At 53.1% G+C, this 15,620-nt stretch overlaps 1 protein-coding gene across 1 annotated transcript; it reads right to left on the reverse strand.

The window, feature by feature from the left end:
- Positions 1-1,248: 1,248 nt before the first annotated feature.
- Positions 1,249-14,773, reverse strand: LOC126007153 (L-gulonolactone oxidase-like). The gene is given in 14 exon segments (XM_049772632.1): positions 1,249-1,381; positions 1,941-2,031; positions 4,965-5,129; positions 5,311-5,460; positions 6,219-6,295; positions 6,661-6,768; positions 8,090-8,275; positions 9,459-9,549; positions 9,775-9,869; positions 13,324-13,422; positions 13,424-13,450; positions 13,830-13,877; positions 13,879-13,932; positions 14,732-14,773. Coding segments are annotated over 14 exon segments (1,362 nt in total). The 3' UTR covers positions 1,249-1,252.
- Positions 14,774-15,620: the final 847 nt, after the last annotated feature.

Below are 15,620 nucleotides of genomic sequence, written 5' to 3' on the forward strand. Positions count from 1 at the left end.
GCGGGCTGCTTGCAAAGGAAGTGACAGTTGCCTTTTGTGGGGGTTTCCTTGGTCCCGATTAGATTATGCTTCTGTGCAGTTCTTTCCATGTTCTGGACCTCAGTCTCTCTGAGATGAACGATCCGGAGGCCAATGCCTTGAGCCTGAGAATGCAGCTTAATGTTCTTACAGCTTCCCCCCAAATATTGGCACCCTGCTTCCTTTCAACTGCCCCCATTAGACTGCACTCTGCGTGCAGGGAAGAAGATGGGAACCGAATTGCCAAAGGAATAGGAAGTATTTTCCTACAAGTCAAGACCAGGCGTTCATGCCCCCCAAGTCTTAGAGTACAATCTGGTGGGCAGAGGGGAAAGAGAGGTGAGAACAAGTCATAGTTTGTCTTTATTAGAATGGAGGCAAAGTGGACCCACCCAGTTCCCCTGCACTAAGCCGGAAGGATAGGCTGCGGGGATTGGGGATGCAGGGTGCAAGGACACCCACGCTGGAGCACCTGGGAAGAAAAACAGGGACAATGTCATCATCACTCCCCACACACCAGGGCTGTGCCCCTCACAAGCCCCTGATGGAGACAATATAGCATTTGGACTTTTTTTTTTTTTTTTTTTTGGTTTTTGGGCCACACCTGGCTTTGCTCAGGGGTTACTCCTGGCTGTCTGCTCAGAAATAGCTCCTGGCAGGCACGGGGGACCATATGGGACACCGGGATTCGAACCAACCACCTTTGGTCCTGGGTCGGCTGCTTGCAAGGCAAACGCCGCTGTGCTATCTCTCTGGGCCCTTTTTTTTTTTTTTTTTTTTTTTTTTGGATTTTGGGCCACACCCAGCAGCACTCAGGGGTTACTTCTGGGTCTGTGCTCAGAAATCGCTCCTGGCAGGCTTGGGGGATCATATAGATCATATTGAACCTAAGTCCATCCTGGGTCAGCAGTGTGCAAGGCAAACACCCTACCGATGTGCTATCACTCTGGCCCGGCATTTGGGCATTTCTGGTCTCTTGGAAGAACAGACTATTTTCCTGTTAGGGTGTTAGGGTTCCAGCAGGCGGGCTCTGCCCCAAGAGTGGGAGCACGGAGAGAGGGGGTGCTTGTGGAAACAGAAATGGGGTTAGGGATGCTCTGGCCTTTTCCTTGCTCACAAGGACAAAGGAGGCAGGAATGGGAGGGCCCAGCCAGATCAGGCTCATCTCAGAGGGGAGGGGAACCCTGGGAGACTGGAGGGGGACAATGAGCCCCCACCTCCTCACCTGGCTGTCTTAGTAGAACACCTTCTCCAGATATGCGTTCAGGAACATTCCGGCAGGATCCAGCTTGTCGCGGATAGCACAGAATTTGGGGAAGGCGGGGTACATCTTCTCAAAGTCCTTGCGGGTGCAGTTGTGGGCCTGTGGGGAGGGGGAACAACTGGGTCCTGAGTAAACCAGCTCCACTTGGTCTGTCCTGGGCCTGGGTACCCCACCCACCCTCGAAACAAAGCATCCACACCCACACCCACGAAGCAAAGCACCCATCCATGCCTTTCCACGCATGCAGGCAAGAGCACATACATACAGAGATGCCCTCAGAAGCCCCTGGGACGGAAAGAGAATAAGGTGCAACCCCAGAGCACTCAGCCCCGATGACAGATGACAGTGGGTGCAAGTGGCCCTGGTCCATGGCTCAGGCAGGATCCATCACTGCTGACACCCAGTTTGCATCTGCCCCACTGGCTCACGCTCCCTGTTGTGGGGCTCACGGGCTTCTGAAGCCTCAAGGTGGAAGGGAGGAGCCCCCTGAAAAGCTCGAAGGACCAACGCGGACAGGAGAACCCATCTGGGTGGCGCCCCCCAGGGTGCTGCGTGCAAGTGAGCTGGGGAGGCACGGACAGGGGCGCCCTCTTCTGGCAGCAACTGCGCATGGCAGCGGCCCCTTGGCCAGGGCGCACTGCTAGCGGGTCCTACCTACCTTGGCCCAGTGGGGTCTACCTCCCGCCTTCTTCATGATGGTCTCATAGGTCAGCCAGTAGTCCAGGCGAGGTACATCCTTACCGTAGGGCCTGTGAGGGTTCCGGGAAGGAGTGGGGAGGCTCAGCGTTACAGACTTTGGGGTGCAGTGCTGGTCACTCAAGGGATGCAGGAACCCCAGACTGCAAACTGTTTGCTGGTGCCAGAGAGATAGGACAGCAGGGAGGGCGTTGACCTTGCATGAGAGTGACCCAGGTTTGATCCCGGCACTCCCCAGAAGAGTCAGGAGTGACCCCGAATGCAAATAAATACAAAACCAAACAAACCAAGCAAAAAAATCCAAGCATTTGCTCTTTGTTCATCCCTATAAGTTTAGCGAAAACTTACATCTCCCCAAACTTTCATCCTTTCATGTAGCTTAAAATTTGTATAAAATTATATAATTGCATCAATTCGTGCAGAAAAAGCTTTTGACAAGATCCAATACACATTCATGATAAAACCCTTAATAAAGTAGGGGTTGAAGGGATCTTCCTTATATCTATCTATGAAAGTCAGTAGGTGGCGCCTGAAAGATAACACAGCAATAGAGCATTTGCCTTGCATGCAGCCCACCTGGGATAGACTAGGGTTCGATTCCTGGCATCCCATATGGTCTCCTGAGCCTGCCACGAGCGATTTCTGAGTGCAGAGCCAGGAGTAACCCATGAGCACTGTTGGGTGTGGCCCCAAAACAAAACAAATCAAAAGTCAATAGACAATATTATAATTATTTTTTAAAAAATTGGTATCTGATGATAGAGATAGCACAGCAGGGAGGGTGATGGCCATGCACAAAGTCAACCCGGGTTTGATCCCCAGCATCCAGCATACACCGCAAATACACCCCATACACATCCCATATATAACCCAAACCTCAGGATTTGATCCCCTGAGCACTGCTAGGAGTAATTTTTGAGTGAGGTGACAGGAATAAGCTCTAAACACCCCAAAACAAAACAAAAACTAAACTAAAATTGTTATCTCAAGTTTATCAGGTGTTCAAGTAATTTCAGAGAGTTTTGTGTGTATATAGGCACCTGCCATAATGTTTATATAGACACATACATGTCTCTCTCTATTTATATATAAAGTGTGCATTTAGCAGCTGGAGAGATAATCTAGGATAAGACACTTCCCTGCTGGGTCTGATTCTGGTAACCACACAGGTCCATTGATCTTAGCCAGAAGTGATAGAAGTGATTTCTGAGCATAGAGCCAAGAGTGGTCACCAAAATCCACCCCCTACAGGAAGCCCCCAAAACAAAAATTGCACCATAGGTAGAATATATATATGGGTTTTGGGGGGCAGGGAGTACACCCGGCAGTACTCAGGGCTTATTCCTGTCTGTGTGCTCAAAAATCACTCCTGGTGGTGCTCAAGGGACCATATGGCATATGGGATGATGGAGATTGAGCTCAGGTCAGCCACGTGCAAGACAAGTGACTTACCTGCTGCACTATCGCTTTGTCCCTACACAGTTTTATATGTTACTACATATAAGTAGAATATCTAAAGATGCAGATATTAACTATCTTGCTTATATATGATCACTACATCATGTTATATCTACACTCTAGAGTTGTACAGGTTATAGTCACTGTTATTTAATTTATTATCCAATCTATTATAGAACATATACAACATATTATATATACATTTTATCATATATTATATATTACATACATATCATTATTTTAGTTTTTTTTTTTTTTAAGTTTTGGGTCATACCAGAAATGCTCAGTCATCATTCCTGGCAGTGCTCAGGGTCCATATGGGATGCCTGGGCTCGAACTCAGATTTAATACAACAAGATCAACCATGTGCAAGGCATGCACTCTTTCCATTGTCCCCTCCCTGTGCCAGACACCAGTGTTTTAGCTTTCTGGCAAAGTCTGGAGCTCTGGGAGCCGCCCTAATGGGCTGCCAGGTGGACTCACAGCTGTATGCTCTGCCCCTTCCAGTCTTGCAGCAAAGGTAGGCTTGAAAAGGTCCAAATTGGCCTTTTAAAATATCCAAAGGAGGGCCCGGAGAGATAGCACAGTGGCGTTTGCCTTGCAAGCAGCCGATCCAGGACCAAAGGTGGTTGGTTCGAATCCCGGTGTCCCATGTGGTCCCCCGTGCTTGCTAGGAGCTATTTCTGAGCAGACAGCCAGGAGTAACCCCTGAGCACCGCCGAGTGTGGCCCAAAAACCAAAAAAAAAAAAAAAAAAAATCCAAAGGAGGGGCTGGAGCAATAGCACAGCGGTAGGGCATTTGCCTTGCATGAAGCCAACCCCAGGTAGACCTGGTTCTATTCCCAGCATCCCATAAGATCTCCAGAGCCTGCCAGGAGCGATTTCTGAGCACAGAGCCAGGAGTAACCCCTAAGCACTGCCCGGTGTGGCTCAAAAACCAACAAAACAAAACAAAACAAAACAAACCCCAAAAAACAAAAAAAACCTTTTCCTTTGAAAAAGGAAACCCCCAAACAAAACAAAACCCCCCAAATCTGAGAGGGGCTGTGATGGGGAGAGGGGAACGGTCTGTCGCCAGCTAACTCCTGAGATCACGGGAGCACTAAGTAAGGGACCTTCTGTTCACAGAGCTCACAAGATGAGAAATGGGGAGTGCCCCTGCTTGGTGCTCAGGGAGCCTTGAGGTGCTGGAGATAGAACCCAGTGTCTGCGCTTCAGCCCTTTGAGCTATCTCCCTGACCTTGGGGCCCTGTTTCTGCTCTGAAAGCAAACCCAGGACTCAGGTCTGAGCTGTCTGACTGCGGATTGTGATGGAATATCAGCTCCTAAAGGGGCTCTTATTCCTCCCCACATTGCCTGTTCTCCAAGAGTGCAAGAGTCCCCAAATCTAGGCTCTTCCTGGCCCCTGCCCCCATCCTAGGAGAATCTGAGATGGAGAGAGCTCAAGAGGGAGAGAAAAAACCACAAACTTTCTGGAGAAATTCAGGAGGACTGTCTGTGGGAGGTGGCACTGGCTCAGGCAGGTTACCTGTACATGATGATATTCAGGTAGCAGCTGTCCCTCTGAAAGCAGGGACTCATGAGGATGTTGTCAGCCCGGGTGAAGCGGACCTCCACAGGGAAGTGGGCCACCAGCTTGGGCTGGGCCTCCAGCGCCGCCTTCAGGTCCAGCAGTACCTGTTTGGTCTTCTCCCTGAGGGTTATCAGGGCTCATTTCCAGGGGTCCTGCCAGATTGGGGAGTCCCAGTCCACACCCTGAATTCCTCCCAGAGGGGGCCCGTGTGCAGTCACATATTGGCTCAACCCTGCCCCTGCCTCCTGACCTCTGACTTCTGACCTCTTAAGTCCCAACCCTGACCCCCACTCCTGCCCACCTGGGCACGGCCCAGTCCTGTACATGCTGCCTGAAGCGACACTCATAGGTGAACATGCGGTGGCTGACTTGGCAACTCTCCTTTGTGCGGCTAAAGAGGAGCCAGAAGAAGACACGGTTGATCCAGCCCACGAGGCCCGGCACGAAGGTGCTGTGAGGGATGGAGGGAGAGATGCAGCTCAGGCCTGTGAGGCAGATGGGGACCCAAACCCCAGCCAGGTTGGGGTCTTTATTTTTTGGTTTTGGGGCGACCTCTAGAAGTGCTCAGGGATTACTCTAGGCTCTGTGCTCAGAAATCACTCTTGGCAGGTTCAGGGTACAATGGAATGCCGGTAATCAAACCTGGGTGAGTCCCATGTAAGGCAAATGCCCTCCCCACTGTGCTGTTGCTCTGGCCCCAGAATGACTCCTTGAGATACAACAAAAAACCAAGGCCAGAGCAATAGGATAGCGGGGAGGACATTGGCCTTGTATGGGACTCACCCAGGTGCAATCCCCAGCATTCCATAGGGTCTGTCTCTCAAGCACTGCCAGGAGTGATTCCTGAGCACAGAGGATGGAGCAAGCCCTGAACATTGCCAAGGGTGGCCCCAAAACCAATACAACCAAACAGAAAGACTCCCAGTTGGTCAGGATTTGTGAACATGCTGAAACCATCTGACAATGGGGCTGGAGAGATGAGATGCTGGGGAGCAGGTGGGGTGTGTCTGCTCATCACAAATAAAGCTTCAGTCTTGGCCACTGTACAAGACTCCCATTACCTCTATTGGCCACTCCTGAGCTCAGAGCCAAAAACATTCCACCCCCAGCATGGCTGACCGGGTGTGGCCCCCACATCCACCAAAGCCAGATCCCACATGCAGCCCTGAGGCTGTGTGCACCCTGGGGTGGATCCTTGGCGGCCCCTACCTGACCCACAGCAGGAACTCCAGGACATAGTAGCCGATGGCATAGTCCCAAAACCAGCTGGATGAAGAGAAGGGGGCCTGGAGGGAAGAATGCGCTGTGAGGCATGGATGTCACCCACACCCTGGCCCCTGAGACATGTGGCTGTGTCTAAGAAATGCAGAAACCTGAGGAATTTTTAGTGAGAACAGACAGGCTTCCCTCTAACATTCCTCTGGTCCCTGAAAGCAGCTGGCACCCCTTATTCCCTCATCATGAGCCTGTTGGAGCAGGGATGCCCCTGTTTGCAGGACAGAATGGAGCTGGGCTGGAATGAGCTTCTCTCCACCTCCAGGGTCAGAGTGCAGACAGGGGCCCCTGAGCCAGCCCAGCTCAGCTCCTGCCTAGCTCTCCTCAGACATACACCATGGCCCCAACCCTCCGCCTGGCAGCTTGGGCTCTGCACCTTCTGTGTATGATCCTGGTAGATAACGCTGACATGGTCGCTGTGCGGGAACCAGAGGAAGCGGAAGTACTCAGATTTATGCAGGTGCTCATCCAGGTGGTCCAGGACCTGGGGGAAGAGGGAGGAAGGAGGAGAGAGGATCCTCCAGGACCCCAAGACACTGGTTGCGACGATGCTGTGTTTTTAAGACCCCTCCTGTGGCATTGGGTGGGGGAAATAGAGGCTTTCTCTGTCAATGAGGGGGAAACTGAAGCACAGCCAGTCCCTCCCCGCCCCCCCCCCCCGTCCCCCCGTCCCCGGCTCCCATTGGTCTTTTCCTACATGGCTTGGAAGCTAGAAAGGATACAGCTTATCTGGCCTGGCATTGAGGGGTCCCCACTCGGGGCTCTTGTCTGGCAAAGAGGCCCTTCAGGACTGGAGAAGGAAAATGGGCAGAGGCCTGGAAGGTTTAGGAAACTGTTGGGAGATGGTGAGCACTGTGCAGTGGGCATAGGTGAAAGTGGTGGTGATGGTCACGGGGAGGGTAGAGGCTACCGGAGGTGCAGAGGGAAGGAGGGTCTGGGACCCTCCAGTGTGAGGCTGAGAAAGAACCTGTGCTGGCTCAGGGAAGAGGTTTCAGGCACGGGAGCCACAGGGGAAGCTGAGCCCTAAGGTTCAGTGATCACAGGGAGAGGTTCACACAGCCCAGAATTTCCACACTGTTGATGCTGCCCATTTGTCTGTCCATCCATCCATCCACCCATCCATTTGTCTGTCCACTCATCTACCCATCCATCTGTCTTCCATCCACACATCCATCCATTCACCCACCCACCCATCCATCCACCCATCCAACTTCCACCCATCCACCCACCCATCTCTTCATCCATCCATCCATGCACCCATCCACTTGTCTGCCCATCCATTCACCCATTCAGATCTGTCCATTCATCCACCAATCCATCTGTTCAACCATCTAGCTACCATATATCCACCTACCATCCATTTATCCATTCATCCATGCACCCATTTGTTTTTCTCTCCACCCATCTCCAACCTACTTCTCTTCCTATCTCTTTACCCATTTCTCCACCCCCCACTCACCCATATGTTTGTTCATCTATTCACTGTCCTGTCCATCCACTCATCCGCTTAAATATCCATTCCCCAACCACCGGAACCCACATCCACTCACTGCCCATTCATCATCCACCATCTACCTGCTCACCAGCTACAATTGATCCTCATAATTCACAGCCCAAGTCACTAGCTAGGACATTCCTGTCTGCCGTCCATCACTCCATCTAGAACCCCTGAGCTGCCCTGAGACCCCCACATTTCTGAGAAGTAACCCCTGACCCTGCAGTGAAGTAAGCATGTAACAGGCTGGGGATACAACCCTGAAAATCTGGCCATCCCCCTGCTCTATGACCCCCCCCCAGACCCATACCTCTCCCAGGGTGGATGGGAAGGAGACTTCATGCAGGTGGAACCGGGGTACACACTGCAGTGTGACGGTGAGGATGACACCCAGGCAGCCCAAGTGCACCCGCGCAGCCTGGAACACATCCTCCTGGTTGGACTCAGAACATTCCAGAATCGTCCCATTAGCTGTCATCAGGGTCAGTGCCACCACCTGACGTGGGGAGACAGAGCCTAGTTCTGGCACCTGGGCAACCCTCATCCTCTCTGAGAAGGGCCTCTGCTTCTTGCTAGGGCTAATAAGGGGACTGGTGGCCACAGACCCCAGGGGACAATCTAGCCCAAGGCCAACTCAGTCTTTGTTGCTCCTGGCCCCAGGGGAGTGTGAGGTGACAACAGCTCCACAAAGGGGCGAAAGGCAGGATGTGTACTGGGGTTAGCACAGGCCCCTCGTGTCCCAACATACAGTGGGACCCCTGTCCTGTCCCCTCCACACTGGCACAAGATCAGCAGAGCTGAGTTAGATTAGTCAGACACTTGGGAACCAGTTTCTCCTGCAGATCCAGTCCGAAAACAGTGCTTCCAGCTGGGAAAAGGACAAACTCAGGGACCCCCAGCCCCTCACCCCTTCACGTCCTCTGAAGCAGGTTCACTCCCCACCACCTGCTCCTGGGCTCAGAAACCACACAGCACCACACTCTCGAGGCCAGCAGAACGAATTCTAATTATCTGGGACCGAGAGTGGGAGGAGAAATTGGCATAAGTGGGGACGCGTGGGAGTGAGGTTGTCAGGGTGATTTCAGGGTGATTTGGGGCACTGTCAGATGTCCAGAGCAGAGGGGGAAGTGAGGAATCAATGTGGGGGGCTGGGGCCCCATAATCAGCCCACAGTTGGGGCTGGCTCTAAGGGCTGTTTGTGTGTTTGTTTTAGCGGTGTTCAGGTCTTACTCCTGGCTCTCTGCTCAGAGGTTACTCCTAATTGTGCTCAGGGGCACCCTATGGGATGCCAGGGACCTAAACCAGGTCCACTGCATGCAAAGCAAGAACTATACCCACTGTCCTTTCACTCTGGCCCCCTGTATATAAGGTTTGATCCCCAACATCACATGGTCCCCTGGAGCACCCAGCAGTAGAAACCCCACGAGATAAATTTAAAAGAAAAAGATTGAGCGGGTACTCCTTTGGCGTGCTCTGTGACCTTGGGCACATAGTTAACCCTCTCTGTTTGAAGACAATGATCATGTCAGAGCCAGGTGCGACGTGCCCAGAAAGAATCAGGCAGGGAGAGGAGACAGGGTTGGAAGGATGCAAGTGCTACCCCAGGACTGCTTTCTGCCAGCCGACCTCTGAAGGAGGGGAGGTTGCACTGGCATGGAGTATGGGCACAAGGGACTCACCTGGGTGGACAGGATGCCGTGTGTGATGCCTGTGTTGTGTGTCCCAGAGCCTATGACACCACCAACCGTCACGTCCGACACGGCTCCCAGACTGGGGGCCACAAGAGGGGGGCATTCAGTTTCCGGAGACCAAGGCACCCGAAGCCACGAAGGGAACTGTCAGCCTCTCGTCCCCTCTGACTGTGACTGAGCATGCTCCCCTTGTCCACCCGGCCACCACTTGGAGCCTCAGTTTCCCCTTCTCAATGCAACTGGAGGGGTTCAGCAGAGGTGACCCTCCCATCTCCCATCCGCCCGGGACTGGGGCAGCTCTTACTTGGACAGGGCCAGGCCATGCTTGTCCAGCTCGGGGTGCAGGTCGGCCAGGAGGATGCCCGCCTCCACGGTCACCTGCTTCTTCTCCAGGTCCACCTGCAGAGAGCGTGTGAGCTGGGGGTGAGGGAGGGTCCCGAGTATCTGTGCCCGCCATGGGCAGAACATCAGCTGGACTCTGAATGTGCTTGTTCCCCTATGGTAGCTTCGAAGATGAGATGGAGAGGTCCAAGCAGGATGGATCTGTCAGCTCAAGGCCAGATGCAGATTCAGGGTCAGAGCGCAGCACCCCAGCCTGGCTGCAGAATTCCTTCCGCCCCCCCGAAACGACCACAGATGAGGACAGAGATATGATGATGCAGCGGTCAGAGAAATACAAAGCCACAAGTTCACGGATATAGGGATGGACTGGAGAGGGTCGCCTAGGTGAGAGGGGCAGAAGCCAAGGGCACCAGGCCTGCCACCCCATCTGTGGAGTATGGGCAGGGTTGGCAACAGCAACAGGTCCACGGCCCAGAGTGCAGGTCTGGGAACAAGAGGGTTGATTGACGGAAAGTAAGACGGGAGCATGGTGGGTGTGGGTGGGCATGGGAGGGCATGATGGGTTTGGGTGGGTGTGCCCTCTAACTGCCACACCCTGCTTTCCCGCTTTTCCCACCCACCCACCCAGACAAAGAAGGTGGGTGTCATTCCATGCAAACATGATGTCAAGGATGGTGCAGCTTTTATGTCGGGGATTGTGCTGAAATCAAGGGTCCAGCTAGCCTAAGGAATAAATTCCTAATGGTGGATTCTGACCATGAGTTTTGGGCATTGGAGTAGCACTATCTTAGTTGTTGTTGTTGTTGTTTTGGCCTTTACTTTTGGGTCATACCTGAAAATGCTCTGGGGTTACTCCTGGCTTTGCACTCAAGAAACACTTCCAGGGGCCTGAGCAATAGCACAACAGTAGGGTGTTTGCCTTGCATGTGGCCAACCCAGGACAGACCTGGATTTGATTCCTGGCATCCCATATATTCCCTAAGCCTGCCAGGAGTGATTTCTAAGCACAGAGCCAGGAGTAACCTCTGAGCACTGCTGGGTGTGGCCCAAAACCCAAATCCCAAACCAACAAACAAAAACCCCAAAAGAATCACTTCCAGTGGGCTTGGGGGACCCTTTGGATACTGGGGACCGAACCCAAGTTGCCCGTGTGCAAGGTAAGCACCACCCATTGTGCTATCTCTCCAGCCCCAGGACAGCGTAATTTCTTTGAAGCTAGACTTGCACCATGAAAATTTGTTGCTGGTCTTTAGCTGGAAATAGTGAAAGGCTCTGGCATATGTGGCAATGACCAAGTAACAAAGGGCTTGGATAGTTAAGTTCACATTCTCCTCTATGCCCATCCTAGGAAGGCAGTGGCATGGACACTCTTGTCTTGGGCAGCAGAAACATTGCCTGGAGTTTGCTGCATGCAGAGGCCAATGCTGGGCCCCGTGGAGCACTTTCTCCATGATCAATTTCAGAAACTGAGACTCACTGTCTCAAGGTCACCCAGACATGGAAACAGGACTAAGCAGACACCTTGCATCCAGGTGACTCCCAAGCTCAGGCTCATTCGTTCCACTGACCAGAGCACAGAGTCCCATGAAATCAATTGCCAGGGCCCAGAGCTCACTAATTGGCAATCAGAGTTAATGACTCGCCATGCCTGATGTCTTGGCCAAAAATGTTTTCTACAGGTAGAGACTGACAGCCTGAGAATAATCAAGGAGCGGAGAGAAAGTGCAAACCTCTGTGACAAACAGGGAGGTGGGAGGCTCCCTAGTGAGAATTTCAGAGAAGGACCTCAGACATTGCTCAATGGGCAGGGCATGTGTTCTGCATGCAGGACTCTTGGAGTTTTATCTTCAGCATCACATGATACCCTGAACACTGTCATGAGCGACTCCTGAGCTCAGAGCAGGGAGAAGCCGCGAGCATTGAGGGAGAGCACAAAACCAAACAGAAAGTGGCATCAAAAAATTCCACTGCGGAATGAAGCTATAGGACAGTGGGTAGGGCGCTTGCACTCCTTGCATGCGCTGACTCAGGTTCAATCCCCAGCATCCCATATATCCACCCGAGCCTGCCAGGAGTGATTTCTGAATGCAGAGCAGGAGTGACCCCTGAGCACCACTGATATGGCCCCAAACAAACAAACAAAACAAACAAACAAAACAAAAGCCTAGGGGCAAGGGAAGGCTTAGCACAAAATAGAATGAGAGTTTAGGGTCAAATCAAAGGGCGGGGAACCAGTGAAAAATCACAAAGTGAGGGGCCGGAGAGATAGCATGGAGGTAAGGCGTTTGCCTTTCATGCAGGGAGGTCATCGGTTCGAATCCGGCGCCCCATATGGTCCCCTGTGCCTGCCAGGAGCAATTTCTGAGCCTGGAGCCAGGAATAACCCCTGAGCACTGCCAGGTGTGACCCAAAAACCAAAAAAAAAAAAAAAAATCACAAGTGAAGTCCAGCTGACAATCAAAAGTCTATTCTATTCTAGAAAGACTCTTTGGATGAGAGAGAATGACTGGGTGGGGATAGGGAGAAAATGCCTGAATGCAGAGAGATTAGTTAAGAGGGTTAGTTGTAGGGGGTAGGGGTAGGGTAGAGTGGAAGGTTAGCTGTGTGCAAGGCCCAAGTTCAGTCCCAGATACCACATACAGATTTCCGTCTCCACCCCTACACCTCTGGACAAAATACCAATAGGACCCTGGCCTGGAGGAGTGAGAAGGACCCCAAGGCCCAAGCCATCAGATGTTATTTTTTAAACTGCTGCTTTAGGGGCCCAAGCTATAGCTCAGTGGTAGGGCATTTGCCTTGCACGTGACTAACCCAGGTTCAATCCCTGGCACTCCCATTTGGCCCCCTGAGCCGTGCCATGTGTGAGTCCTGAGGACAGAGTCAGGAGTAAGCCCTGAGTACTGCTGGGTATGCCCCACCACCCCCCCCCAAAAAAAAAAGAGAGCAAAGGGAGAAGAGTTTAACCATTCAGGTGAGAACCCCAAAGAGTGGTGGTGTCTTCTGCTGACACCCCTATTTCTACACTTCCCACAAGCTAGATTAGCTGAGCGGAAGAAACCCAGCAGAGTCAACCCAGGAGAGAGAGAGACAGACAGATAGACAGACAGGGAGATAGACACACAGAGGAATAGAGGGGTGAGGAGAGAGAGAGAGAGAGAGAGAGAGAGAGAGAGAGAGAGAGAGAGAGAGAGAGAGAGAGAGAGAGAGAGAGAGAGAGAGAGAGAGAGAGAGAGAGAGAGAGATGCAAAGCACATGCTTTTGCACACAGGAACCCTGGTCTGATTCTCAGCACCCCCAGAACCCGAATATCAATTTTGAGAGACCCCCTGAGCACTGCTGGGTGTGGAATAATAATAATTAAAAAAAAGCAAAACCCAAAACCCCAGTAAGGAGCTTCCCCGGTGTCCCTCCGGCTGTGGCGGGCGTCATTCTCTCCGTGGCCACACGGGGACGCTCAAGCCTGCACGAAGCTTAGGCCTGGGAGGCAGCAGAGAGGGAGCGAGCACTGTACCTGGAGCAGTCGGTTCATCCTGCCCAGGTGGATCATGAATCCGTCTGTGCAGGCGATGTCCGAGGGCGAGTGGCCGCCGCCCACCACCTTCACGCGCTTGCTTCTGCTGCCGGGCTAGGGCCAGCACCTGCCACCGGTGGAGTCAGCACAGGAGGGGGTGGAGGGAGATTTGCGGGGTCCTGCGGGCTGCAGGGTGGGGGTGTGCCTGGCTGCATCCCCAGGCCCCTGGTGCAGCCAGGAGGCAGGGGCAGATGGGGAGACTGAGGCAGGAGTGGAGAAATTGAGGTAAGGACAGATGGGGGCCAATGCTGGGGAAAACAGGCAGAGGCAGATGGGGAGACTGAATCAGGGCGAGCAAAAAAACGGGCAGCATAGACCAATTTCATCTGGGAAGGTTCACACACAGGCCGAGGTGGATGGGAAGTACAGGGCTCAGAGGACCCAGGCTGGCTGGCGTGGGGGCCGGGAAGCCAGGATGGGCCCCTGGGTCTGGCTACCAGACTCACCTCCCGGACCTCTTCAGGGCTCGACGGCTGGAAGTACATCTCAGGGTTTGCAGCTGTAGGTCTGGGCCCAGTTCTGGAACCGGACGCCCTTGTACCCGTGGACCTAACATGGGGTGGGGGGCTGGAGTCATGGCAGGGGGGCCCCCTCCAGAAACCCTGCTTAGATGGGCCAACCCGACTAACAGCCCCCCCCCACAGTCCTATGGAGGTGAGAGCAGGACTTGGGGTCTCTCTGTGGGGCAGGGAAGGGCCTGGGGGAGCCCCAAGAGTCCCTAGAACCCTCCCACTGAATTGCACACAGCCCTGACTGGGTCCCCCAAATGCCACATCCCGTGTAGCTGCCCAAGAAAGCCAGGAAACCAGGGGGTGTCCCGCCTGCTCCTACCATGTCTGCGGGATGGATCAGGCTGGGTGCAGTTCGGTCTGTGGGTCGGTTGCTGTGTCAGTCTGCCTGTCAGTCCATAAGTAGGTAGGCCAGTTGGGGCTCCCCGGCTGTGACAGGCCAGGGCCGACCAGAACCGGGACAGGCTCCACCCAGACAAACAGTCTCTGAGCCCAGCCCTACCCCAGCCCCTCAGACCCTGGAGAGAAAGGGCAGAAGGAAGGGCTTGGTGTTCTGGGTTCTGGAACCTTCCTGAGCTCTGAGCAGGCTCCTGAAAACAGAGCACCTCTGTTTTATGCTTGGACCCTGGATTCCCTGAATGTGGGCCTGGGGTAGGGAGTGAACCAGGTCAGAGTGCCTAAGACTTGGGGCTGAGCTTCTGCAGGCTAGAAAGAAAGTGGGAGCAGAGGTGGTGGTGGTGGGGGGCGAGCCTGAATCCCTGAGAACTCTCAGCCCCATCAGGGCAGCAAACATGGTGCTGGGGATATGGGGGGTTTGGCAATTCGTGTCTAAAGGAGACCAACAAGCCTCCTGCAGGTCCGGCTCCATCCAGGACCCCCATGTCGGTGCCTGCTGTTGTGGTTTTCTTCTGTGTTTATTTGGGAGTCCACAACCTGGTTTCTGTGCTCAGGGCTCACTCCTCATGGGAGGGGGGGTTCAGGGCTTCGAACCGGGCCAGCAGAGGCCAAACCCAGGGCCCTAACACCCCTCTGAACCCCAGTGCTAGTTCTCAGGCCTGTTTTGTTTCTTCTGTTGTTAGAGTTGATGCAGGGGGTGTCTCTATGCAGTGCTCATGGGACCAGGGCATTGCTAGGTATGTTAGCTCGGGGCTACATGCAACAGTCTGGTGCAGCTGAATCCCATATCTGCAGTAGCCAGTGGTAATAAGGAACAACCCAGTCCCCACCAGTCTGAACTTCAAATCCCCAAGATCACCTCTGGAATGTTCTGGAATGTCTAGGATTTCTGGAATGTTCTTGTGCAGAGCAGTGTGGACAGAACTGTCTCTCCAGCATATCAGACACCACAGAATCCTAGGTTTCTCCATGCTTCGAACCCTGACCTTCCTTCCACCTTAGAGCTGGGGCTGAGTGGACAGAGGGAGACACTGCTGAGGGTTTCCAATCCAGCGCCTGGTGGGAACGAAGTGATAGTGGCCAGCCTGGGACTGCATGGTCAAGTGCATATGTGAGATGTGGTTCAAGTCTACACACTGGAGAGTAATAACAACAGCAATTCTAACTAAGGTTTTTACATTCTTTTTATTAATTAAAAAGTAAAATCTACACCAAAAGGAACGGGGGAGAAAAATCTGCAGGTGACGTGTTTTTAGAAGTGATTCACATCCCAATTAGACAAAGAGAAACCAACGCAATAACCCCAAGCTCCTGGTGAAATGTGTCCTGCTA

This window comes from Suncus etruscus, chromosome 4 (assembly GCF_024139225.1).
Source record: "Suncus etruscus isolate mSunEtr1 chromosome 4, mSunEtr1.pri.cur, whole genome shotgun sequence".
Classification (NCBI taxonomy): Eukaryota; Metazoa; Chordata; class Mammalia; order Eulipotyphla; family Soricidae; genus Suncus; species Suncus etruscus.